The 25,461-nt window shown below is 50.2% G+C and overlaps 1 protein-coding gene across 1 annotated transcript in view; it reads right to left on the bottom strand.

The window, feature by feature from the left end:
* Nucleotides 1–2,719: 2,719 nt before the first annotated feature.
* rapgef2b (Rap guanine nucleotide exchange factor 2b) overlaps nucleotides 2,720–25,461 on the bottom strand; it is a 57,075-nt gene continuing 34,333 nt past the window's right edge. The window contains 24 exon segments of the mRNA XM_084469529.1: nucleotides 2,720–5,342; nucleotides 5,696–5,841; nucleotides 5,843–5,966; nucleotides 6,460–6,950; nucleotides 7,349–7,553; nucleotides 8,129–8,278; nucleotides 8,479–8,646; nucleotides 9,638–9,861; nucleotides 12,169–12,192; nucleotides 13,314–13,437; nucleotides 13,712–13,923; nucleotides 14,175–14,558; nucleotides 14,898–15,138; nucleotides 16,224–16,381; nucleotides 17,035–17,153; nucleotides 18,650–18,810; nucleotides 18,957–19,065; nucleotides 19,191–19,394; nucleotides 20,297–20,404; nucleotides 20,640–20,804; nucleotides 20,932–21,084; nucleotides 21,167–21,325; nucleotides 21,488–21,624; nucleotides 23,072–23,249. Coding sequence (XP_084325655.1) covers nucleotides 5,317–5,342; nucleotides 5,696–5,841; nucleotides 5,843–5,966; nucleotides 6,460–6,950; nucleotides 7,349–7,553; nucleotides 8,129–8,278; nucleotides 8,479–8,646; nucleotides 9,638–9,861; nucleotides 12,169–12,192; nucleotides 13,314–13,437; nucleotides 13,712–13,923; nucleotides 14,175–14,558; nucleotides 14,898–15,138; nucleotides 16,224–16,381; nucleotides 17,035–17,153; nucleotides 18,650–18,810; nucleotides 18,957–19,065; nucleotides 19,191–19,394; nucleotides 20,297–20,404; nucleotides 20,640–20,804; nucleotides 20,932–21,084; nucleotides 21,167–21,325; nucleotides 21,488–21,624; nucleotides 23,072–23,249 — 4,170 coding nt within the window. The 3' untranslated portion in view covers nucleotides 2,720–5,316.

Raw genomic sequence — 25,461 nt, 5'->3', positions numbered from 1 at the left:
CCAACTGTTGTATATTGAGCATATACACACAGCTATGACGCCCGTTCAGTTTACAGAGTTCAGTATCACTCCTCGCCTAACTTGAACTGTTGTTTATTTATATATCATATATTTTTTAATATATTTATATAAGCAATAGCATAGTTCACTGAAGCCTAAAAATATGTTGATTGCTGGAGAGGGTGGAAATGTTGTAAAGCAATAGGCACACGGTGAATGAACTCGATAGTAGGCTAAATTGCCGGCGAACCAAGCTACCGTCTCTAGCCTACACTTTGCAGGCAGCCAGGAGGGACTACTTTTTTGTATTTGTTTAAAAAAATGCTTTTCCGGCTTTCTCGCTTTTTCAAAATTGAGGGTGTCTATGACTATCATTTCGCCATACTTTATAAATAGCAATAGGCTTGGCCACTGAGCACGGGTGGATTGAGGAAGTAGGCACTGCTCCTGGGGGCCTGGGTTCCTGACTACAATCACCGCTCGCACGTCCATCAATGGCGGTTCTACCGGTTCCCCCAGTGTGGTTGCTAAGACAACGAGTGTGGTTGCTAAGACAACAAGTGTGGTTGCTAAGACTTCCACTGCGATTGCTAAGACATCTACTGCGGTTGCTAAGACACGGTGGATTGGTTATATAAGGAAATAACGTTACTTGTTTTTAATACATGTGAATTCAGATTTGTATTCCATGAGTTACGTATTAATTCCACATTATCCTAGCCTTTATACTAACCCAAATGACTTAATAGCACTGCTAGTGCTCTGTCATATATTTATATTTTTTATCATATATCACCTATTTTTCAACATGTAGTTTATTCCCTCTACAGCTTTTACAACTCTCTAACTTTCCATTATCTAAATCCTGGTTGCTGTGGTAGCCGATCAAGTTCAGTTCAGCAGTCATCGACAACTTGACTTGAGCGTCCTGTTCTCCTGCCCATGTGTGAGGTGCCTGAAGACAGGTCGGAGTCTGAGGAGTCTGAGCAGGCCCCAAGGAGCAGTGCCTACTTCCGCAATCCACCAGTGCTCAGTGCCCAAGCCTGGTATTGCCAGAGAATGTCTAATATGAAGAGAACTGGCACTCTCTGGTAACTTCCGGTTTCTGAACTGGTTGCGGCAACACATCTGTCCATGCGAGGGCGCTCGCCAGTGAGGGCAGAATGAATGGGAGTCGACGGGGTTTCACCCTCAAATTCCACTTTTCTCAGGGTGTAATTTTTTGTCAAGTAATTTGAAAGTCACATTCAAAAGGGGGGGGGGGGGGGGGGCTAAGATAATACCCTCAGCTGAATATTTCATTTTTTAAGTTCACCTATCTGTTCTAAAAATCTGTTCAAAAAGATGATGACGTCACTACCAGAGGTCCTGCTTTATGGCAAGTTCTGAGTCACTTTGGCACTTCCGCATATATAATATATATACATATAATATATAACAATTAACTTTGACGGAAAATCCTCCTTAAGATAATGTTTTTGATTCTGCTTCAGCTTCAGATGCCATCAAGAGGGGTCTCTCTGGTCAGTCGCAAGTCCGTCCCTGACCAATCAGCATTCATTAGCAGAATGCTAGCGTGTACGGCCGACAATGGCCCAAACTGTAAGACATCGAAAGGACATAAGTACTCATTCATTCGACTTTTGAGCTATAATTTAAATTGAACTTGCAGAATCTACAATAAAATCTGTGATATTTCAATGACAAGCAGGTGAAAGAGATAGATTTATGGTGCGTTTTATTATCGATCCGTCTCGGAGGTCCGAGGACGTTGCCTAGCGACACGCACGAACGCCCCTTTTACTCGGACGGCGAACTCGGCTGCTTGGTTGAACTCAAAGGAGACCGAGCAAGGATTCAGAGACGTGACGTCACATCCGAGGTCCGAGACGGTTCGCAGAGAATACTAAAACGCACCATTAGTCATCTAGCCCCATAGACCCCCATTCAATCTGCACTCATGCGATCACCCCCAGTGGAATTCTAATGGAACTGCAACTAAGTTTGATACAATGGGGCTCAATAGAGAGTGCCAAGGCTCTCTGTAGACGGGCTCTGGTATTGCAGTTTTTTAGCGGGCTGTGGACGGGTTCCTCAAATTACGGGGCCCGGAAGTAGATATCCCCATTCACTCCAATACAAGTGGGGAGAAGGATTGTGTCTCCGCAAATTTTCTCTGGATATCAATCGAAGGATCATAATTATCTTTGGACCATGTACTATTAAAATGTAAGTTTTCTCTTTTCAAAACGCCACCTCAAGCGTTTTATTAGCCGGAGAAGGAGGGGCGGGCGGCTGAAAGGAGTCTTAGTGAAACAAATGTTGTTTCGGCCGGGCCTCCGAGAGGGCTCAGTGCACGTATAGTATCACGTATAGTGAATAATCGGGGGGGGTTAGTAACTTACTTTCATTGTTGGTAAACAATGTGACTGTGCTCGCTCAGACCTCTCGTTTATGATGCTACAATGCTAACAATGCTGGAGAACGAGAATATTTCTACATCTGGAACGTCATGCACTAGGGAGTGGCTAGGCTCCCATGATGCGGAACAATTCTGTCCTTGATGTTGCCCTGCACCACTGAGCAGTTTCCATAGGAATGAATGGGCGCCATGTTTCAATCCAGTGTCCATTCTTTATAGGTCCATGAGTCTGAGGGGGATTAGGCCAGTGGAGGACAGGAAGTGGAGAACAGGAAGTGTGACGCAGCGATTTCTTAACGCAGTATTTATTGATCTCCAGCGTTCCACTGGAGGTTGAGGCATAAACAGTACATTTGAACAAAAATAGAACCAATATTTACAATTATTGTATTAAAAATACAAAAAAAACAACAGATACATACTTCATCAACTGTCTTTTTAAAAGACATACAGGTGGAAGTATCACAAGAAATTATGCGGGGGACAGTTAAATGTACATCGTCTTTGACATCAGTCATTAAACACACTTCTACCACTAGGCCGACGAGCTGTGATCTACGCCTGATTAGAGCTGGGACTGGTTAGAGCTGGGACTGGTTAGAGTGGGACTGGTTAGAGTGGGACTGGTTAGAGCTGAGACTGGTTAGAGTGAGACTAGATTAGAGTGGGACAAGATTAGAGTGGGACTAGATTAGAGTGGGACTAGATTAGAGTGGGACTAGATTAGAGTGGGACCAGATTAGAGTGGGACAAGATTAGAGTGGGACGAGATTAGAGTGGGACCAGATTAGAGTGGGACGAGATTAGAGTGGGACTAGATTAGAGTGGGACCAGATTAAGGTGGGACCAGATTAAGGTGGGACTAGATTAGAGTGGGACCAGATTAGAGTGGGATGAGATTAGAGTGGGACTAGATTAGAGTGGGACGAGATTAGAGTGGGACTAGATTAGAGTGGGACTAGATTAGAGTGGGACCAGATTAGAGTGGGACCAGATTAGAGTGGGACTAGATTAGAGTGGGACTAGATTAGAGTTAGACTATGCAGAGATTAGAGCAGGGAACACATTGGGATCAGTGATGGGAGTAATCTGGGATTAGCACTGAAAATATGAATGGTTGATCACTGGGATTATCAGGGATTATCATATTAAGGGATGATTTTAGGGATTAGCATTGGAACTATGGAGGGATAAGCATTGTTATTAGTGCTGGGATTATGAGGGTATTTGCTTTGAGATAAGCATTGACAGTATGAAAGGTTTAGCATTGGGACAAGTGTTTGGATAGGCTTCGGGTCTATGAAGGGATTAGCATTAGGATATTGATCGGACAAGAATTGGGATAAGCATTTGGATATTGAAAGGATTAGCATGGGGATTAGCAGTGGGTTTAGCATGGGGATTAGCAGTGGGATTAGCATGGGGATAATGTAGGGATGACCGCTCCACACCAGTGTCTGCTCTCTCCTTGTTGTGCAACTTGTTTATCAAACGGGTGCTAATATACACATGATCTCACCACGGTTTACAAACGCATCATTTTACCCACAATCCATCGGCAGCCATTACAAAAAATGACAATAACAAAGTCAGAGAATTAATCCAAAACCTTTGAGAGCTTCCTTCAGGAAACTCTTCTTCTTCATCTACCGGAGCCTCCAGCGCTGGTCAATGTGACCGGCGGCCGAGGGGTCATCAGGGGTCACTGCAGGGGTCATCGAGGGGTCAGCGACCCTGAGGACCAGGACCCTGAGGACCAGGACCAAGGTGAGGACCAGGACCCTGAGGACCAGGACCAAGGTGAGGACCAGGACCCGGGTGAGGACCAGGACCCGGGTGAGGACCAGGACCAAGGTGAGGACCAGGACCAAGGTGAGGACCAGGACCCGGGTGAGGACCAAGACCAAGGTGAGGACCAGGACCCGGGTGAGGACCAGGACCAAGGTGAGGACCAGGACCCGGGTGAGGACCAAGACCCGGGTGAAGACCAGGACCCGGGTGAGGACCAAGACCCGGGTGAGGACCAGGACCCGGGTGAGGACCAGGACCCGGGTGAGGACCAAGACCCGGGTGAGGACCAAGACCCGGGTGAGGACCAGGGGCCGGGTGAGGAGGCGTCCTAACGCGACTCTGTGCTTTGACCTTGATCAGTCGATTAAAAACATTGGAGTTTGGATCTGAGGGTCCAACCTCTGACCTCACGCTGACCTCTGACCTCACGCTGACCTCTGACCTCACGCTGCTGTGCTGAAAGTGCTGTTTGATCCGTGGTTGTGGTCCTGTGTGCGCGTGTAAATCTGTGTGCGTGTGTTATTGTGTATGTTGATGTGTGTGTTGATATGTGTCTTGATATGTGTGTGTTATTGTGTGTTATTGTGTATGTTGATGTGTCTGTGTATGTTGATGTGTGTGTGTTAATGTGTGTGTGTTAATGTGTGTGTGTGTGTAATAATACTGGTCCGGTGTCGGGGAGGGGGGTCTCTCCGAGTCCAGGAAGAGAGACGAGCCGAGGTGGGTGGGACAGGAAGTAAGACAGGAAGTTGGGTTTTGTTCTCGTACTAAAACACAAAGTGCAGATTAGGCTCAACACGTCAGTTTGATTTATTCAGCGTCCGTCGCCGATGGCAACAGCCGGTTGGGTCCGTTACTAACGGCAACCAGGGCTCCCTCTCTCTAACAGGAAGTCTCCGTCCAAAGTGCCAGAAGTCCGTTGTCTTCACAGTAGAGATGCTTTAAGGCGGGGGGCGGGGCCGGCGGCAGCTCCACCAATCAGAGGCCGCAGGCACGTACGTAACTGATGATGAGTCTATTGGTCCTTCTACACGTTAGTCTCTCTGACCCCGCCCCTTTCTACTGGGCGGAGCCTCTCATCACTGCAGGAAGACCCGCCCCCTTCAGACTGCAGACACCTGTTCATCGTCTGAGACACACAGAGAGAGAGAGAGAGAGAGAGAGAGAGAGAGAGAGAGAGAGAGAGAGAGAGAGAGAGAGAGAGAGAGAGAGAGAGAGTTAGTATTAGGTCTCTCCACCGTCTCATACTGAACATCTAGATCATTCCATGCAGGAGCTCTACGGACAGGAGGGAGACAGACGAGGTGTGAAGATCACTAGTCTGGTAACCGTGGGGACAGCAGCCCACCACACCCCCTGGGGATGTGACGGGAGTTGTCGTCCAGGGGGCTAAAGGTGCTACAGAGCGCTAGTTTCTAGCATGCAGGTCCTGACTCCTGGACCCCCATGACCTCTCACCTCTGCGGCCTCACTAAGACTCACCCTCCTCCTCCTCCGCCTCCGGGCCGTGGGGGGGGCCGTGGGCGCGCTGCGGGCGGTGCTGCAGGTCAGGTGACTGCGTGACCATGCGGGAGCGCTGCAGGGCCGTGCTGTAGTCCGGGGGCCGCCGGCTGCAGGGGGGGGCCGGCCGTCGTCGTGGAGACGGGGGTGCTGGGGGCGGGAGGGGGAGGGGCGTCCGGCAGGTCGGAGGCGGTCAGCGCCGTGTAGCCCGGGGGGGTGGGGGGGGGCTCCCGGTAACGCCCGTCCTTCCTCGCTGCGGCAACCGGACGCAGAACACGGGTCAGTTCAACACGCACACACACACACACACACACCTCTCTATATCTATAATAATAATCTTTATTATGGACTCGAAAAAGTGGTCCACTCTCATACACATACACACTTAACATACAAGACAAAACCAAGTAGACAAACAGCCAAACAATTAATATAAAATACAGTAATTTGTCACTGTTAGTTTAAAAGAAACGGTGCAAATTATTGTGCCAGTGCTTGCGAAGCCTGGATGTGAGCCGATATCCCATCATGGGGCAGGTTAAGGCCTTGATAACACAGTTATCAGATAGGTCCAAACGACACATGAAATTGAACATCAGCTTACGCAACAATGCCGGACAAGTTGGTACATTAGAACTATAGAGCCGTGTAGCAGTAGGACTACAGTATGTAGCAGTAGGACTACAGTATAGAGCTGTACAGCAGTAGGACTACAGTATGTAGCAGTAGGACTATGCAGGCCTCACCCAGCAGGCCCTTGCCCCCCGTGGTGATGGGCGAGGGCGTGGCGCGGTGCTTGGCGTCCTCTGAGCCGGTTGACGTGATGCTGCTGGTCTCCCCGTCGGCGCTCACCTCCTTCCCGCCCCTCCTCTTGATGGTGCCCGTGTCCCCCTCCGACTCCTCCCCCCAGTAGGCCGCGGAGGAGGAGGAGGAGGAGCTGGCTGATGCCCAGCTGCCCCGGGTCTGGGCGGCCCACAGCCCGGCCGGGACCCCGCCCCCCCCCACCACGCCCCCGCCGGCCACGAAGGCCAGCGTCTCCCAGCTGCGGCCCTGCATGGTCTGGATGTTGTCGTGGGAACCGGAGGAGCAGGAGGTCCAGGAGCCACGCCCGCTGTCGGCCGCGTCCAGAGACACGCGGTCGCCCTGGTCCCCGGTCAGCTCCTCGCTGCTGGGGGAGGACAGCACCGTGGGGCCCCCCGCGTACAGGGAGCGGCAGTCCTGCATGGAGGAGTAGGAGCTGGGGGGAGGAGGAGAGAGCAGGAGCAGGAGGAGAGGAGAGAGGGGGAGAGAAGGAGCAGGAGGAGAGAGGAGGAACAGGGGGTGAGAGGAGAAGAGAGGTCAACTCCATCCCTGGTGACCCACACCACACACTGATCCTTAACCTGGTTAAGAGGTAAGCTTCAGTACAGCTCTGAGCCTGTATGTGTGTGTGTGTGTGCGTTTGCCTGTGTGTGTGTGTGTGTGTGTGTGTGTGTGTGTGTGTGTTTGCCCGTGTGTGTGCGTTTGCCCCCGTGTGTGTGTGTGTGTGTGTGTGTGTGTGTGTGTGTGTGTGTGTGTGTGTGTGTGTGTGTGTGTGTGTGTGTGTGTGTGTGTGTGTGTGTGTGTGTGCGATTGCCCGTGTGTGTGCGCTCCTACCCCAGGCTGTACTGGTCCGGGTCAGTGGTGGCCCGCCTCTCCAGCCGGGCCCCTCCCCCCGCCAGGGCCGGGTCCGCCCCCCCAGAGGTCCGCAGCCTCCGCTGCTCCTGCATGTCGAAGGAGGACGTGCTGAGGAGGCTGGAGCGGGAGGAGACGTCACTGTGGACACCGCTCTCAGAGTAGCTCTCACCTCCTCTGGACACACCTGGGGAGGAGCAGGAGGAGGAGCAGGAGGGGAGAGGAGGAGGAGGAGCAGGAGGAGGAGGAGCAGGAGGGGAGAGGAGGAGGAGGAGCAGGAGGAGGAGGAGCAGGAGGAGGAGGAGCAGGAGGGGAGAGGAGGAGGAGGAGGGGAGAGGAGGAGGAGGAGCAGGAGGAGGAGGAGCAGGAGGGGAGAGGAGGAGAGAGGAAGAGGAGCAGGAGGGGAGAGGAGGAGGAGGAGCAGAAGGCAAAAGAATGAGGGTCAGTGTTCCACGACCTACTGGGTGTACTGGGTGTTCCACGACCTACTGGGTGTGATGTTAATGGTCCAGGTGGCAGATTGAGACCAACTGAATCCCCCTCACCCCTCCCAGTCCAACAACCAACTGGCCTGTACTGGCCTATAATGGCCTGAATTGTGTTAACGTTTAGCACAAAAGCTACTTTAATATTAATCATAGGAACATTTTTGTCGGCTCTTGCCTGCGAATAAATCAGTTGAAACATCACGATGGGGTATCTTTGTGGTGGTCACCATGGAGATGGTACATGTTGGAGGACAGGGGAGGTAACAGGTCTTACCCTTCTTGGGGGAGCTCTGCGGGGAGGTGGGGGGGGAGGAGAGCTGGGAGGAGGTGTTGGACACAGTGTCCTCTTGGGGTCTCCTCTGTCTGTCGGTCCCCTCCTCCGACAGAGACAAGATCTTCTTCAGGGAGTGAGGAGAGCTGGTGCCTATGGGGAGGAGAGTGCAGTGTTACACACAGCCACCAGGTGGCTGCAGAGTACAGTGTTCCACACGGCCAACAGGTGGCTGCAGAGTGCAGTGTTCCACACGGCCACCAGGTGGCAGCAGAGTGCAGTGTTCCACACAGCCACCAGGTGGCTGAAGAGAGGAGAGTGTAGTGTAGTGACCCTCCAGGTCCTGGTCTCACCAAAGGGGGGCAGGTCCTTCACCGGGACCTTCTTGCGGGAGGGGTAGAGGGCCACAGCGGGGACCTGCAGGCCAGGGCCCCCCCGCGCTAGCTGCCCGCGCTGCTGGCTAGCCGCCCGTGCCACCACAGGAGACGTGTCCGACCGCCGCCCGCTCGGGATCTTAGGGACTGAGAGAGAACAGTTAGCTGTTAGCAATGGAACTGAAGGGCCAGAGAGAGGTTCTAGTGTGAGGTTCTAGTGAGTGAGGTTTGTGTGTGTGTAAGGTTTAGTGCTTGAGGTTCTAGTGAGGTTCTAGTGTGAGGTTCTAGTGTGAGGTTCTAGTGTGAGAGGTTCTAGAGTGATATTCTAGTGTGAGGTTTTAGTGAGTTTCTAGTGTAAGGTTCCAGCAGGTGATGTTCTAATGTGAGGTTCTAGTGTGTGAGGTTCTAGTGTGAGGTTCTAGTGTGTGAGGTTCTAGTGTGTGAGGTTCTAGTGTGAGGTTCTAGTGTGTGAGGTTCTATTGTGAGAGGTTCTAGGGTGATATTCTAGTGTGAGGTTTTAGTGAGTTTCTAGTGTAAGGTTCCAGCAGGTGAGGTTCTAGTGTGTGAGGTTCAACTGAGGTTCTAGTGCGGTTCTAATCAAGTTCTAGTGTGAGGTTCTAGTGTGAGGGTCTAGTGTGAGGTTCTAGTGTGAGGGTCTAGTGTGAGGGTCTAGTGTGAGAGGTTCTAGAGTGTGAGGTTCTAGTGTTTGAGGTTCTAGTGTGATGTTCTAGTGTGTGAGGTTCTAGCGTCAGGTTCTAGTTTAAGGTTCTACTGTGTGAGGTTCTAGTAAAGTTCTAGACTGAGGTTCTAGTGTGGTTCTAATGAGGTTCTAGTGTGTGAGGTTCTAGTGTGTGGTTCTAGACTGAGGTTCTAGTGAGGTTCTAGTAATCTTCTAGACTGAGGTTCTAGTGAGGTTCTAGACTGAGGTTCTAGACTGAGGTTCTAGACTGAGGTTCTAGTGAGGTTCTAGACTGAGGTTCTAGACTGAGGTTCTAGTGAGGTTCTAATAATGTTCTAGACTGAGGTTCTAGTGAGGTTCTAATAATGTTCTAGACTGAGGTTCTAGTGAGGTTCTAGACTGAGGTTCTAGACTGAGGTTCTAGTGAGGTTCTAGACTGAGGTTCTAGCGGTGACTCACGCGTGCAGACGGAGGGCTCGCACTGCAGGGACAGGGCCTGCAGGCTGTCCTCGCTGTCGTCCAGCCGCAGGTGGCCCAGGTACTGCTTCACCTTGCGGGCCATCTGAGCGTCCTCGTACAGCTTCTTGGCGTTCAGGAAGGAGCTGCGCCGCACGCGCTTCTTATGGCCGCCGGCCTGACTGACGTCCAGCACCGCCGCGTTGGCACTGCCCTGACTCAGAGACCTGCTTATACACACACACACACGCCGCACACACACAGAACACACACACACACACACACACACCGACCACACAAACACACAGCACACGCACAGAGAACACACACACATTCACACACACGCAAGCACGCACACAGAGAACACACACACATTCTCACACACACACACACACACACACACACACACACACCGCACGCACACAGAGAACACACACATACACCGCACACACACACAGAACACACACACACACACACCGCAAGCACACACACCCCATACACACCGCACGCACACAGAAAACACACACACGCACACACAGGAAATACAAAAAGGGAACACAGAAACAGGGAACACACAAACGCACACACACAGGTTGTACACACACCACCATAATAAAGATGCATCCCCATACAAACACAAACAAAGAAATGTGCACATTTGCAGACGCACAGACAACAGAAACACAAAAGAGACAGGATAAATATGCAGTTTTAGATTCAGCCTCCTGTGTGTGTGTGTGTGTGTGTGTGTGTGTGTGTGTGTGTGTGTGTGTAAAAACAGCAACACACAATGACATGCAGAGAGGAACTTCAGAACATTCCAGGCATTGGGAACAGGTTAAGGGGTGGAGGTCGGTAAGCCAATAGGAGAGCAGGATGTGGAGTCACATGATCTGCTTTAGAGTTCAGCCCTCAGTTAAAACCGGCTGGACTCTGATGCAGGGCAGGACTCGGTTCTATTGTAAACCACTGGATATAAACTCTAGTTTCTAAACATCTGGTCTCACAGCTGCTGCATGCATCAGATTATTCAAACAAACCAATCAGCCGTCAGTCACTCGCCAGTATGAGGTCCGACCAATCAAGACAGATACACCTCTCAAACCAACAGTTCAGCCTCCACAAGTACAGGGAGAGTACAGTAGAGTAGATATACAGTAGTCTCTACAGTATAGTACAGTGGAGTAGATATAAAGTAGTCTCTATAGTACAGTAGAGTAGATATACAGTAGTCTCTACAGTATAGTACAGTAGAGTAGATATAAAGTAGTCTCTATAGTACAGTAGAGTAGATATACAGTAGTCTTTACAGTAAAGTATACATAGTAGTCCCTACAGTATAGTACAGTAGAGAATATATACAGTAGTCTCTACAGGAGAGTAGATACATAGTAGAGTACATCAGAGTAGATATACAGTAGTCTCTTCAGTAGAGTAGATATACAATAGTCTCTACAATATAGTACAGTAGAGTATATATACAGTAGTCTCTACAGTATAGTACAGTAGAGTGTATATATAAACAGTATTCTCTACAGTATAGTACAGTAGAATAGATATACAGTAGTCTCTACAGTATAGTACAGTAGAGTAGATATACAGTAGTCTCTACAGTATAGAGCAGGGATGCCCACACTTTTTCGGCTTGCAAGCTACTTTCAAAATGAGCAGGTCAAAATGATCTACCTACATAAAAAAAAGCTAAAAAAAAGAAGCTAAAATGCTAAAATGATACATTTGTTTATACTGAGTATATATTCAGATGACTTGCACTGAATGGAGTCAACCAGGGTTTCATAGTCTGGACAGTAGCTGCTGGTAGCTAGTCTCAAGCAGGCTCCAAATGACCATCAGTGATGGTGGAACGGTATTTGGATTAATAATCTTCATGTGGGAAAGGCTGACGGGCATAATTCAGGAGAGCCAAATAATGCAGTCGAGGAGGTAGCACATGTCCTCATATATTTGGATACTTTTCCTTTGTGAGTAAGTTCCCATGAGCCCTGGACTTAAGCTCAATATCAGCTTGTACTGTCAAATCTCACCCTCCACTGCAGACGTGTTCAGGTGGAACAGTAAATCAACCTCAACCTCTTCCCTAACGGATCTCTCCATTGGCTCAAGTGAAGTATTTAAACCGTTGGTCAAAGTCGGACAGTCGATTTGTTTGGAATCTCCCGCGACCGACACAACCTCTGGGATCGACTCCCACAACCTTTAGGATCGACCTGCACGACCTCTAGGACCGAACCCCACAACCTCTGGGAACGAACACCACGACCTTTGGGACCGACCCGCACGACCTTTGGGACTGACCGGTCGATCGCGACCGACGTATCGGGCACCCCTGGTGTAGTAGATGCAGCTGTCGGATTGGTGGAGCTGATATTGGCAAGAGTGACATCATGTTAGGGTGGCGAATCAAAGGCAAGCGCTGAAGGAAGCAGCAGAAATCAAGGCCATGGAGAGGTCAGAGGTTAAAGGGGAAAGGTCAGAGGTTAAAGGTCAGAGGTTAAAGGGCGCTGAAGACTTACCCTAAACTCCTCCACTTCTTCTTCCTACAGGAAGTCACCACAGAGAAGCAGCAGCAGGAAGAGAGGAATGAAGAGAGAGAGAGAGAGAGAGAGAGAGAGAGAGAGAGAGAGACAGACATAGACACACACAGACAGAGCCAGAGAGAGAGAGAGGATGAGAGAGAGAGAGAGAGAGAGGGACAGAGAGAGGGGGAGAGAGAGACAGAGAGAGAGAGAGAGAGTGTGGGAGAGAGAGAAGACAAGCTTAGGACAGGACAGATCACCAAGATCACCAAAGAGAAGCAGTAACCAATCACATGAGGAGCAGAGGGATCACATGACAACAGAACCAGGAAGAGGACGTCACATGACCCACAGACCCAGAGGACTTGATTGGACGAACACGTAGGCCACCAGCAACACACGACAGATAGAGTGGAGAGAGAGGAGCCGGTCGCTAAGGAAACGGTCGTCAAGGAGACAGCTGCTGAAGTAGAGGCATGGTAGACTGGGTAGCCCCGCCCATTCTGCTGGCGATTTGAGTTCGCCCTGCAGAAGGGTCTGGAGAAGAGCAATACCTTTCTTTCTAGTTTTGATACGTTTTTGCGGGAGCCAATCACCAAGCTGGCCTTTCCCCCTGGCGCGCTATTGGCTGGTTTAACACAATAACGACAGGGAAGCGACGGCAAGCAGCCAATTGCGTACAGAATCAATTTAACTCCGCCCGTTGATCATGCCTCTTGTGCTGAAGAAAATGACAGCAGCCTCCCCAGACCAACGTGCAATCTACGATTGAGCTTGGTCTGGCAGTAGCCAGAGGCGTGGACTTGTTGAGCTGACCAGTGATGCTAGCGAGGCAGCCCAGTAGGGCTGCTGCACATGGTACAGAACTAATACAGGAACCAGGAAATGTGGAACCTGGTTCTGGACCTTCTCTAGAGGGGACCTGGTCCTGGTTCTAGACCTAGAGGAGACCTGGTCCTGGTTCTAGACCTAGAGGAGACCTGGTTCTAGATGAGACCTGGTCCTGGTTCTAGAGGAGACCTGGTCCTGGTTCTAGAGGAGACCTGGTCCTGGTTCTAGACCTAGAGGAGACCTGGTCCTGGTTCTAGACCTTCTCTAGAGGAGACCTGGTCCTGGTTCTAGACCTAGAGGAGACCTGGTACCTGGTTCTGAACATGAGGGCGGGGTCCATGTTGACGGAGGCCATGCGGCCCACGTGGCGGATCTCCTTGGCTATCATCCTCATCTTCTCAAAGTTGATGAGACCGTCCACCTTGGAGTCATTTCCTGAGGAGAGACATCAGGTCAGGAGGATGTTTGCACACCGCAATGCATTGTGGAAGGGGGTAGCCTCAGTAGGAGGTGAGAATCAGTAGGAGCAGCAGGAGGTGAGGAGCACTAGGAGCAGTAGTAGGTGAGGAGCACTAGGAGCAGTAGTAGGTGAGGAGCACTAGGAGGTGTAGCCCACTGTGTGGCCTATCTTCATGTAGGCGGGTGGGGTGAGGAGGGTGGGTGGAGGAGGGGGGTGTAGCAGGGTGGGGTGAAGGAGGGTGGGGTCTACCTTCGTGGAGGAAGGTGAGGTCCTTCTTGATGACGGGGAACAGCGGTATGATGGGCGGCTGCAGGTTCTGGTTGTTGAGCACGTTGCGGTACTTGGCCATGTTCCTGGACGGGTCGAACAGGTCCTGCAGGTCTCCAAACAGCTTCTCGTACTTAGAGGGAAGCTTCTCCCAGGTCCCCCGCAGCCGGGACACCGGGGCCAGGTTCAGACCGCTGGCAGGACAGAGGTCAGGGGTCAGAGAAGCTAGGCTACACGTACACGTGTATGTTCATATGTTCCAGAGCTGGGAATCGAAATGCGGTCGCTAGGAGACGCATGGTGAGCATGCTTCTGGGTGAAGCCCCCATGCCTTCCCAGACCCCCAGACCCCCCCCAGACCGTCACAGACCCCCAAACCCCCAGACCAGAACCCTCCCAGACCCCTAGACCATCACAGAACCCCAGCCCGGCCCCTGAGGCTCACCTGATGATGGCGAACATGGAGTTGAAGTTCTTGCAGTCGCGGCAGTGCAGGGCGATCTTGATGAAGTGCTTGACGGTCTTCATCCTCTTGAGCTGGTGGGGCTCGCGCGTCACCTCGCTGGCCACCCAGAAGGTCTCCTGGTTGATGGCGTCCTCGAAGCGCTTCAGGGCGGCGGGGCCCGGCCGCGAGCGCAGCTTGTAGAGGTCGTCGATGTACTCGGTGGGCTCGATGGCGCAGAACAGCGTGAAGGCCCGCATGCTGAGCTGCGTGGCCACCTCCACCGTGCTCAGCTGCAGCAGGCAGATCTGGCCCTCCCGCAGGAGGTCCTGCGCGTCCTCGTCCGAGCACAGCGTCTCCGTCTCCATGTTGCTCTTCAGGTAGTACCTGGGGAGGGGTTACCACGGAGACGGGGAAGGGAGGCGGGGTTACCGTGGAGACGGGGGAAGGCTCGCTACGAATCGAATCTAACTTTATTTATACAGAATAAGAGGTGAAACAAGACTCCCGGAGCCCCGGGGTGAGGGGGGAGAGGGTGAGTCGGGAGGGTGAGGGGGAGTCAGGAAGGAGAGTCAGGAGGAAGAGGGTGAGTCAGGAGGGTGAGGGTGAATCAGGAGGGAGAGGGTGAGTCCGGAGGCAGAAGGGGAGTCAGGGGGGTGAGGGGGAGTCAGGAGGGAGAGGGTGAGGGTGAGGATGAGGGTGAGGGTGAGTCTGCGCGGGTCTGACCTGCCGCTGAGCTGGATGCGGTCGGCCAGCTTGGACAGCTGCTCTGGGAGGCGTCTCTGCTTGATCACGCCCTCCGGGGTGACGGACACCTCGCACAGCGAGTAGGCATCGGCCGTGGCGGTCAGGGCAAACTCCCGGATGCTCTGCGCCACCACCTCGCGCGCCGTGGTGTCCTTACCGATCATGATGTAGCGGGACTGCTGGTCTGCCTTGAACACCCGCAGGACCTGGTCCGAGAGGTCTGGGGGGCACAGTGGACCACTTAGTACTCTGCACCCCAGGACCTGGTCCGAGAGGTCTGGGGGGCACAGTGGACCACTTAGTACTCTGCACCCCAGGACCTGGTCCGAGAGGTCTGGGGGGCACAGTGGACCACTTAGTACTCTGCACCCCAGGACCTGGTCCGAGAGGTCTGGGGGGCACAGTGGACCACTTAGTACTCTGCACCCCAGGACCTGGTCCGAGAGGTCTGGGGGGCACAGTGGACCACTTAGTACTCTGCACCCCAGGACCTGGTCCCAGAGGTCTGTCCGAGAGATATATATCATACTGTTTACTGTATATACTGTATATTTAAGCAATAGATCACGACAGGCTGTGGTATACGGTCATTATAGCGGAGGGACGGCGACCCCCTTAACTGTGGTATAATGAACGTATACCACTGACTGAAGTGATCTATTGCTTTTATAAAACGGTTACGTAAGTATGGCGAAATGAAAGTCATAGACACCCTCAATTTTGAAAAAGCTAGAAAGTCGGAAAAGTATTTTTTTAACAAATACAAAAAAGTAGTCCCTCCTGGCTGCCGGCAAAGTGTACGGCGGTTGCTATGCAACACACTGTAGCGTCCTTCAGAGAGAAGGCTAGAGACGTTAGCTTGGTTCGCCGGAAATTTAGCCTTCTATCAAGCAGTTCACTCACCGTGTGCCTATTGCTTTACAACATTTCTACTACTACTATACTGTCTATATATATCATAATGTATACTGTATATATCATACTGTACTGTGTATATATCATGTTTACTGTATATATCCTACTGTATACTGTGTATATCATACTGTATACTGTGTATATATCATAATGTTTACTGTATATATCCTACTGTATACTGTGTATATCATACTGTATACTGTGTATATATCATGTTTACTGTATATATCCTACTGTATACTGTGTATATCCTACTGTATACTGTCTATATATATATATCATAATGTATACTGTATATATCCTACTGTATACTGTGTATATATCATACTGTTTACTGTATATATCCTACTGTATACTGTATATGAACCATACCCTGAGGCCCGCCCTCACCTGATTGGTTGTTGAAGTCCAGGATGCGGTGGTGTGTCTGCAGTAGGTCGGGGTTGGACGAGGACAGGTTCCCGCTGACCGGCAGCGCGGCCGGGATCTGTTTGGACTGCTTCATGCCCACGATGCTGTCGTCCTGCGATTGGCCCACTGCCACGTCGCTATGGAAACAGTAGGGAGAGGGAGGGCGGGGTGAGGGAGCAGTTCTGTCGGTCGCAGGCAGGGGGCGGTGTTGTGTAGGAGAGAGGTGGAGTCACAGTCATCAACACACATCCCATAATATCACCGGCTCTTCCTGTCTGAGAGGAAGTGAACACTGAGAGGTAAACGCCCACGCTTATAGTGCTAGTATATGAATACTTACTGATATATGTCTAGTATATGAATACTTACTGATATATTTCTAGTATATGAATACTTATTGATATATGTTGAGTATATGAATACTGCTATATGTCTAGGATATGAATACTTACTGATATATGTCTAGTATATGAATACTAACTGATATATGTCTAGTATTTGAATACTTACTGATATATGTCTAGTATATGAATACTTACTGATATATGTCTTGCGTATGAATACTGTTATATGACTAGAATATGTATATTTATTGGTGGTGAGTGTTGTTTTATTGTTGTGTTGTGTTGTTTACTTGTATGGCTTTAGGGGCAGGTGCCGGTGAGCGTTGTGTTATTGTTGTTGTGTTGTTATTGTTGTGTTGTTTACTTGTAGGGCTTTGTGGGCAGGGGTTGGTGAGCGTTGTGTTATTATTGTTGTGTTGTTGTTGTGTTATTGATGTGTTGTTTACTTGTAGGGCTTTGGGGGCAGGATGCTGGTGAGCGTCTTGTCGAAGATCTTCTTGAGCTTGTTGCGGCCGCCCACCGTGCCGCCCTTCCCCTTCTTGCTGCTCTTCTCCAGGGCCAGCACCTGAGGGGGAGGGGGAGGAGCCATGTCACATGTCATGTTAAGAGGCTGGGTTGGATGTTCTAGGTTGGTGTTGTTATGGTGATGTTTTGATGTTCTTGGTGATGTTAACGTGATGTTGTGATGTTAACGTGATGTTAAGGTGAAGTTGTGATGTTAAGGTGATGTTCTAGGTCAGGGTTTCTCAACGGGGGCGGCAGCGCCCCCTGGGGGGCGTTCGTAGAACCTAGGGGGGCGCTGGGAACGAACACGGGGGCGTCACAACTTCGCTTGTGTAGCGGTCATTATTTTGAACTTTTTAAACTTTCATGGTTTTCAAATATTTTCGGTGCAAAAATAGTATAACTGAAATAAAGAGCCTATCTTCATATGGGTTTCTAACCCCTCTATCGTCTCATCTACTTTTTACTTTATGCTCAGTACCGTCATGATCGCCATAGTAACGCCGATGAACAAATCCACCTCATCGCAGCAGCGTGGTGCTTCAGAAACTAGTTCGCCCTCCCCTGACTTCCACTGGTTGGTTTGCGGGACATGCAAAGCAAGCGGTGGATGGGGCATTACACTAAGCAACATGAATCTCATCCATATTACATAGTAAGGCAACACAAGACGTGAATAAAGATAACGCCGCTTAGCATGCTAATTGTAAACAATAGAACGTGCGCATTACGTGTAGACCACCGCAACGTCGCTCATTACGTCTGCGAACCGATAAACACTTACTTTCATAAGGTACGCACGCCAACCGGCACATACGCATTTAACACTGATGTTACAGGCGCTTAACTTGTATAGTAACAAACTACTTTAATTACTATTTGGCCGCAAACTTAAACGTGCTACTCTCAGAACGGAGCGGATGAAGGCTGCACATGCGCAGCGTTGCTAGGCAACGTCACGTAAACAAAGGGAGTCTTTCGTGCACACATTGAACCCAAGTTTGCGGGTTAACAGTTCAATAACCAATAAAAATGTACACAAACACTGATACGTATTTAACTTCAATAGCTCAATAATAAAACCTTTTAATAAAACTCTGAATACACATTTTCTTGTCCAGAAGAAACCAAAACGGCACAGAAGTTTTTTATTCAAGCAATGTAGCACCCACGGGTGTCGCAATTAAAAAAAAAAAAAAAATTAACTATAATAATGGGGGGGGGGGGGGGGGGGGCGCCAGAGGATCAGGGTAAGGTAAGGGGGGCGTTTGCTCAAAAAAGGTTGAGAAACACTGTTCTAGGTGATGTTAAGGTGATGGGTTAGATGTTGTGGTTAGGATTAGATGATGTGTGATAATGTGATGTTGTGATGTTAAGCTGAAGTTGTGATGTTAAGGTGATGTTGTGATGTTAAGGTGATGTTGTGATGTTAAGGTGATGAGTTAGATGTTGTGGTTAGGGTTAGATGATGTGTGATGTTGTGATGTTAAGCTGAAGTTGTGATGTTAAGGTGATGTTGTGATGTTAAGGTGATGTAATGCTATGTGGTCAGCAGACCTGCTCTACGTCCACCGCCAGGTCGGGGATGGAGAAGCGGCTGGCCTTCTTCAGGTCTCCGATCTTGGGGAGGTGGGGGGCGCCGTTCTTCCTCTCCACCTCCTCCTCCACCTCCCCCTCAGTGGGCTCCTGGTCCGGACGGGCCAGGAGGTCCTTAAACACTGAGGGGGGAGGGAGGGAGAGAGAGGGGAGAGAGATTTATACAATGAATGTTACGTTACAATTGAAAGTCTTATTGTACTTTTACGTTTCTGGATAAGGAGAGGCTGGGGTTGGTCAGTGCTTCCTGTGACCCGGTGATCCTCACCTAGCAGGTTGGTCTTCACCGTGATTGACAGGTGGGTGTTGTTCTTCAGGATCTCGTTGGCCTTCATCAGCTGGACGTTCTCGAAGTTCTGACCGTTGACCTCCAGGATCTACACACACACACACACACACACACACACACATACATACATAGAGACACACACACATGCACACTAGTTAGTTTCTGTTATTGTTCCAGGACTCTCTGATACAGTGGGAGGAGTTGACCCCTTACCTGGTCTCCCCTCTTCAGGCCGCTCTCTGCCGCTTTGCTCCCGGGCTCCACGGCGTCGATGAACACCCTGAAGCCCTTGTCCTGTCCCCCCAGAAGGCTGAAGGCCAGCGGGGCGTCCCGCGAGGCCCGGGTCAGCGTCACCACGCGGGCCTTCGCCTTCGCCGCGCACGCAATGTTGAGGAGCCGGAGGTGACCGCACATCCTCTGGAACACAGTCATGTTATATGTTATAGGTTATGTTATAACAGGATGCTATGATGTTATAGGTTATGTTATAACGGGATGTTATAGGTTAGGTTATAACTATGTTATGATACTAGGATGTAATGTTATGATACTATGTTATGATGTTATGTTGTGATTCTATGTTATGATGCTATGTTATGAAATCATCTTATGACGCTATGTTATATCTTAAGTTATGATTAGAGCTGTCCCAAACGATTATTTTTCAAACAATTAATGTAGTGATTTTTTGATTAGTCGACTAATCTGTAGATTAATTTAAATTTTAATTACAATTAATTTATTACAATTAATCAAACGATTATTTTTTCAGTTACCGATTATTTCACATTACTTGATTAATATAACTTTTCACACAATAAGGGTATCAAAACATTTCTTGTTAACATATCAATATTTATTAAACATTTCTTAACATTGGCACTTTCTTGTGCAAATAAATTGTGCAAACTGCAAAATAATGCATTCTGATGTCAGATGCAGCATGCATCTAACAAAATAACAAATAAAATAAATAAAATAAATAATAAGAAGTCCCCCAGGAGGAATATACCAAAAATTAAAACACTTGTCTACTTCTGTGTGTGTGTGTGTGTGTGTGTGTGTGTGTGTGTGTGTGTGTGTGTGTGTGTGAGAGAGAAGGTCATCTTCATTGTTCTATGATTGTAGGCGTAGCCTTCTGGGCTTGTGCTTGCGCACGAGCACGCGCACGGGACAAGCGATAGGAGTATAAAAGACGTCTCTATTGAACGGAGAAAATAACTAGACAATAATAGTTGCTGACTTATTTTCTTAACTATATACAGTCCCCATGTTATGATGCTATGTTATGATGTTCTAACGGTCTAATGCTCTCTCACCTCTCTCTCCAGGTTGTTCTCGAACTCTTCCAGGAAGCGGGTCATCGCTGCGTCCCCCTCAAAGTCATTGAAGTGGTTGTTGACCCATAGCAGCACCACACGCGTTACCTAGGAGACCGTCAACACACGTTACCTAGGAGACTGTCAATGTGCGTAACCTAGGAGACCATCTACTCGCGTAACCTAGGAGACCGTCAACGCGTGTAACCTAGGAGACTGGGGGTTATAGGTGAAAGTTTGTGACCCCTACCTTGTCCCTGAGGCTGGGGTTAGAGGTGAAAGGTCGTGACCCCTACCTTGTCCCTGAGGCTGGGGGTTATAGGTGAAAGGTTGTGACCCCTACCTTGTCCCTGAGGCTGGGGTCGTGGAACCACTCCAGCAGCTTCTTGCCGACCACCATGGGGCTGGACAGGAAGGTGCGGTAGGTCAGCAGGAAGTCCTCGATGTAGGTGGGGTCCACCACCGAGTGCTCCTCCACCAGGTGCATCGTCAGACGCTCTGTCGTACCCTGAGGAGGAGGAGGAGGAGGAGGGTTGTTATTGTCAAGAACAATTACCAGATATTATATAGGTCCAAGACCAGGTCCTAGCAGGTCTCTGGGGGTCCAGGTCCTAGCAGGTCTCTGGAGGTTTCACCTTGATGACGATGTGGCCCTTGCGGGTCCCAGTCCGGTCCAGCTCTCGGTGCTCCTTCACCATGACGATCTCGCCCTCCTCCTCCACCTTCTGCATGTTCTTCTCCACCTGGTTCAGGATGCAGCAGTAGTCCTGCTGCGCAATGCACACAAACTACACCCAAAACAAACCAGGGGTTAGACACCACCCGTCTGTCTGTCTGTTTGTCTGTCTGTCTGCTTGTCTGCCTGCGTACCTGGCAGTCGTCCACCTTGGTCTTCATCACTCCCTTCATGAACTCCTTCTCCAGGGTGGGGCTGACCCCGAAGCTGTTCCCCATGCAGAGGATCTCCGCCCGGCCCTCCGGGTGGAGCACCTCCACCGAGCCGTTCAGGATCACCGACCACGAGTCCAGCTGGAGCAACACAACATGTGACACAGCATATTATAGACGCAACACGTTGTGCACACAACACAACACGTTATACAATTATACAACATGTTGCACACAATACAACTTGTTAGATTCACGACACAACATGTAAACTACACAACGATACGACATGCATCCACCCACCTCCTCTCCGTCGTTGAGCACGGCGGTGCCGGCCCGTTCCACCACGGCGAACACCATCACAGCACACAGCTCGCGGCGCACAGACATCGTCATGTTGGCGAAGGCAGGCAGCTGGTGCATGAACTCCAGCAGTTGTTCTGAGGGAGAGAGAGAGACAGGTTAGGAGAGAGAGACAGGTCAGGAGAGAGAGGTGGAGAGAGAGAGACAGGTCAGGAGAGAGAGAGGTGGAGAGAGAGAGAGAGAGACAGGTAAGGAGCGAGAGAGAGAGAGACACAGGTAAGGAGAGAGAGATAGACAGAGAGGTAGAGGAAAGAGAGAGAGGTTAAGATGATTCCTGACAGCCAGAGGAGAGAGAGAGGACAGTCTGATCTGATGTTGGACAGGAGCGTGCACGTGAGGGCGTGCATGAGAGAGGTCCGATGGCGACCCTAAATGACCCTCCAGTGAAGCCTGTCTCCTCACTGCTCTGCTCTGATGCCTCCGTCGATAGGACCTCTGACCCCTGTGTGGATATATCCAACCAACTGGAGCCGTCAGGCCGCCCATAAGGGATCTGATCTGTAGTCTGGGGCGATAGCATCACAGCGCCCTTTAACTCCAGGGCTCTGGAGCTAGCATCACAGTGCCCCTTAACTCCAGTGTTGTGTTCCAATATCCATACTTCCATGAATACACTTAAACGTAGTACACTCTCACACTTACTAAGTGTGCTGATTTTCAGATGTCAGTGTCGTTCCAAATCAAATACGCTGTGGTGCACTAACCGGAAATTACGATCGCGACTGCCACCGTGGCTCCTCCCCCGCAATAAACATCCCGGTTTGAACTGTGAACTCTTTATGCATAGTAGCTATAAAAAGCTATAAAAGCTATAAAAACTATAAAATGAAAAACCATTAATGCAGGCTATGTGGAAAATGCGCCGACGTTGGCTCAGCCTGGCGCCGCCTCTTACGTTACGTAGCTAAGATGGCTGTGGTTGAGTACGAAAAGTGTGCATCGATCCACACTTCGCGGCTTGACTGTTTTGAGTACACCATCCGGGTCCTTTCAGTACACTTCTTTTCACCCCGATCTGAATTAGAAAGCCCTACGTACTCAAACTAAGTATAGTGAGTACGGATAGTATGGATATTGGAACACAGCACAGGGCCCTGGAGCTAGCATCACAGTGCCCCTTTACTCCAGGGCTCCGGGAGCTAGGCTGCGCTGTGCAGAGTGCCGCTAAGCTAAGACGCTACAGAACTCAGACTGAACCCGGGGACCCCAACACCAGCCCCCCCCCCCAGCAGTAGTCTGGGCTGGGCTGACCTGGGGTTGGCACGGCAACAGAGGCGTGCGCGAGGCGGAGATGAAAGTTTAATGTGGTGGGAGGGAGAGGAGGGGTGACCTAGAAAACACAAGGGGTGGGGGGCGGGAGGAGGGGGGAGAGGGGTGGCTGTATCCTCCTCTTCCTCACATGAGGCTGAATCAACCCAGACAGACTGCTCCCCAGAACCAGGACCTGCTCCAGGACCAGGACCAGAACCTGCTCCAGGACCAGGACCAGAACAGGACCAGGACCAGGACCAGAGCCAGACCCACCGATGTCGTCGTCGGTGCGGTCCATGGGGTCTTTCTCCAGGCAGTCCCTCACGATGTCCCGGCTCATGAGGGGGTCCGACGCACGCTCCAGCTCCTCCTCATCGTCGTCTTCCTCAGAGTCCACGGCGGTCTCAGGGAGACCACTGAGGTCCATGTCCCCGCTGTCACCCTCCGTCGCCTGGGGGGGGGGGGGGGGGGGGGAGAGAGACATTAGAGACGTGAGAGAGAGAGAGAGAGAGAGAGAGACATTAGAGAGAGAGAGAGAGAGAGAGAGACATTAGAGAGAGAGAGAGAGAGAGAGACATTAGAGAGAGAGAGACATTAGAGAGAGAGAGAGAGAGAGAGAGAGAGAGAGAGAGAGAGAGAGAGAGAGAGAGAGAGAGAGAGAGAGAGACAAAGAAAGAGAGAGAGACATTAGAGAGAAACAAAGAGAGAGAGAGAGAGAGAGAGAGACATTAGAGATGTGTTGGAGAGAGAGACATTAGAGATGGGTTAGAGGAGAGAGAGAGAGAGTTGCAGACCCAACGTTTGGTCTGTTGGTCGAACAAGGACAGCGATCCAAACCAGGAAACCCCCAATCAAAAATCAGCCTAATGAGGTCAGAGGTCAGCAGCAGATACCTCCTCCACCCTTCAGCTCCACCTCCTTCACCCTCCATCTCATCAGCACCACCTCCTCCACCCTCCATCTCATCAGCACCACCTCCTCCACTCTCCATCTCATCAGCACCACCTCCTCCACCCTCCATCTCATTAGCACCACCTCCTCCACCCTCCATCTCATCAGCACCACCTCCTCCACCCTCCATCCCATCAGCACCACAGCCATGTGCAAATGCAGCACGATGTCTGAGCTGTTGGAACACAACCACCGAAAGGACTGACAATCCCCTGTGTGTTCCTGCACTACACAAAGACACTGTACACACTACAAACACTACACACGGACACACTACACACAGACAAACTGTGTACCCACACACTACACACAGAACACAGACACACTACACACAGACACACTACAGACACATTACACACAGACACACTACACACAGACACTCTGTACACAGACACACAAACACACTACACACAGCCACACTGTACACAGACACACTACACATAGACACACTGTACGCCAGACTGAGATACAGACAGACAGACACCTTTAAATACGTGACTGGTGACACAAAGAAAGAGAGATATACAGTAGATAAAGAGCAAAATAAAGAGATCTAGAGATATAGGGAGAGAGATACATTGAGACACAGGGAGATAGATAATGAGATAAAGGGAGATAGATGGATAAGGAGATATAGAGACAAGAGATATATAGAGTGATATAGATAAGGTGATATAGAGAGATCTAGAGAGAGAGAGAGGTAAGGTGATATAGAGAGATCTAGAGAGAGAGAGAGAGATAAGCTGATATAGAGAGATCTAGAGAGAGAGAGATAAGGTGATATAGAGAGATCTAGAGAGAGAGAGATAGATCAAGAGATCTTGAGAGATAGGTAGAGTTAGATATAGAAATCTAGAAATAGATAGTTAGGTATAGAGATATAGAGGGTAGATCTCGGTACCTGAACACACTGGACCACATCCAGAGCTTTAGAAGAACCAGAAAAAAACAGTCGGTACAAACGCATCTCCTCCTCCTCAAATGACCTGCTCTTCCTCCTCCTCCTCCCTCCTCCTCCTCCCTGCTCTCCCCCCTGCTCCTGAAACACCATGTGACCAAAGTGCCATCATCAATGATTCACAGTGGCCTGTTATTGGCCAGCTGTCACCAAGCCAGGCGTGGCAGGGCGGGGCTAGGGCCAGAGACACAAAGCTAGGCCACGCCCCTCTGATTGACCTTTCAACATCAGTGATAATAATGTTTATCATAAGAAGCATATATTACTAATAACAAGCGGCAACATCCACACATCAGTAGCTGTTACTAGTACTCCAGTAGTACAACCAGCAGTACTACTAGTACTGTAGTAGTACAACTAGCAGTACTGCTGCTACTGCAGTGTGTCCCTGAGCACATGAAGGGTTAGCTCACAGCTAGAGGTGATCTCTGAGCTGCTAGGAGACCAACAACAAATACCTGGAACCAGGAAGTCCTCCGTCAAGATGACAGGATGATGCACCTGTGTGTGTGTGTGCATGTGTGCGTGGAGAACCGGACTCATGCAGACCCTCTGAGAACCAGGGGACCAAGTACAGGTCTTCACAACCTGCAGACTCTGAGTCCTGTGAGCTGTAGTCCAGTTAACCGTCCCAGTCTCTATCAGCTGTAGACCAGTTAACAGTCCCAGTCTCTGGGTGTAGACCAGTTAACAGTCCCAGTCTCTATCAGCTGTAGACCAGTTAACATGCCCAGAGGCCCAGCGAGGGTTCAGC

Source organism: Micromesistius poutassou (assembly GCF_964030765.1).
Source record: "Micromesistius poutassou genome assembly, chromosome: 6".
NCBI classification, from domain to species: Eukaryota; Metazoa; Chordata; class Actinopteri; order Gadiformes; family Gadidae; genus Micromesistius; species Micromesistius poutassou.
This window is presented reverse-complemented; position numbering and strand designations above follow the sequence as displayed.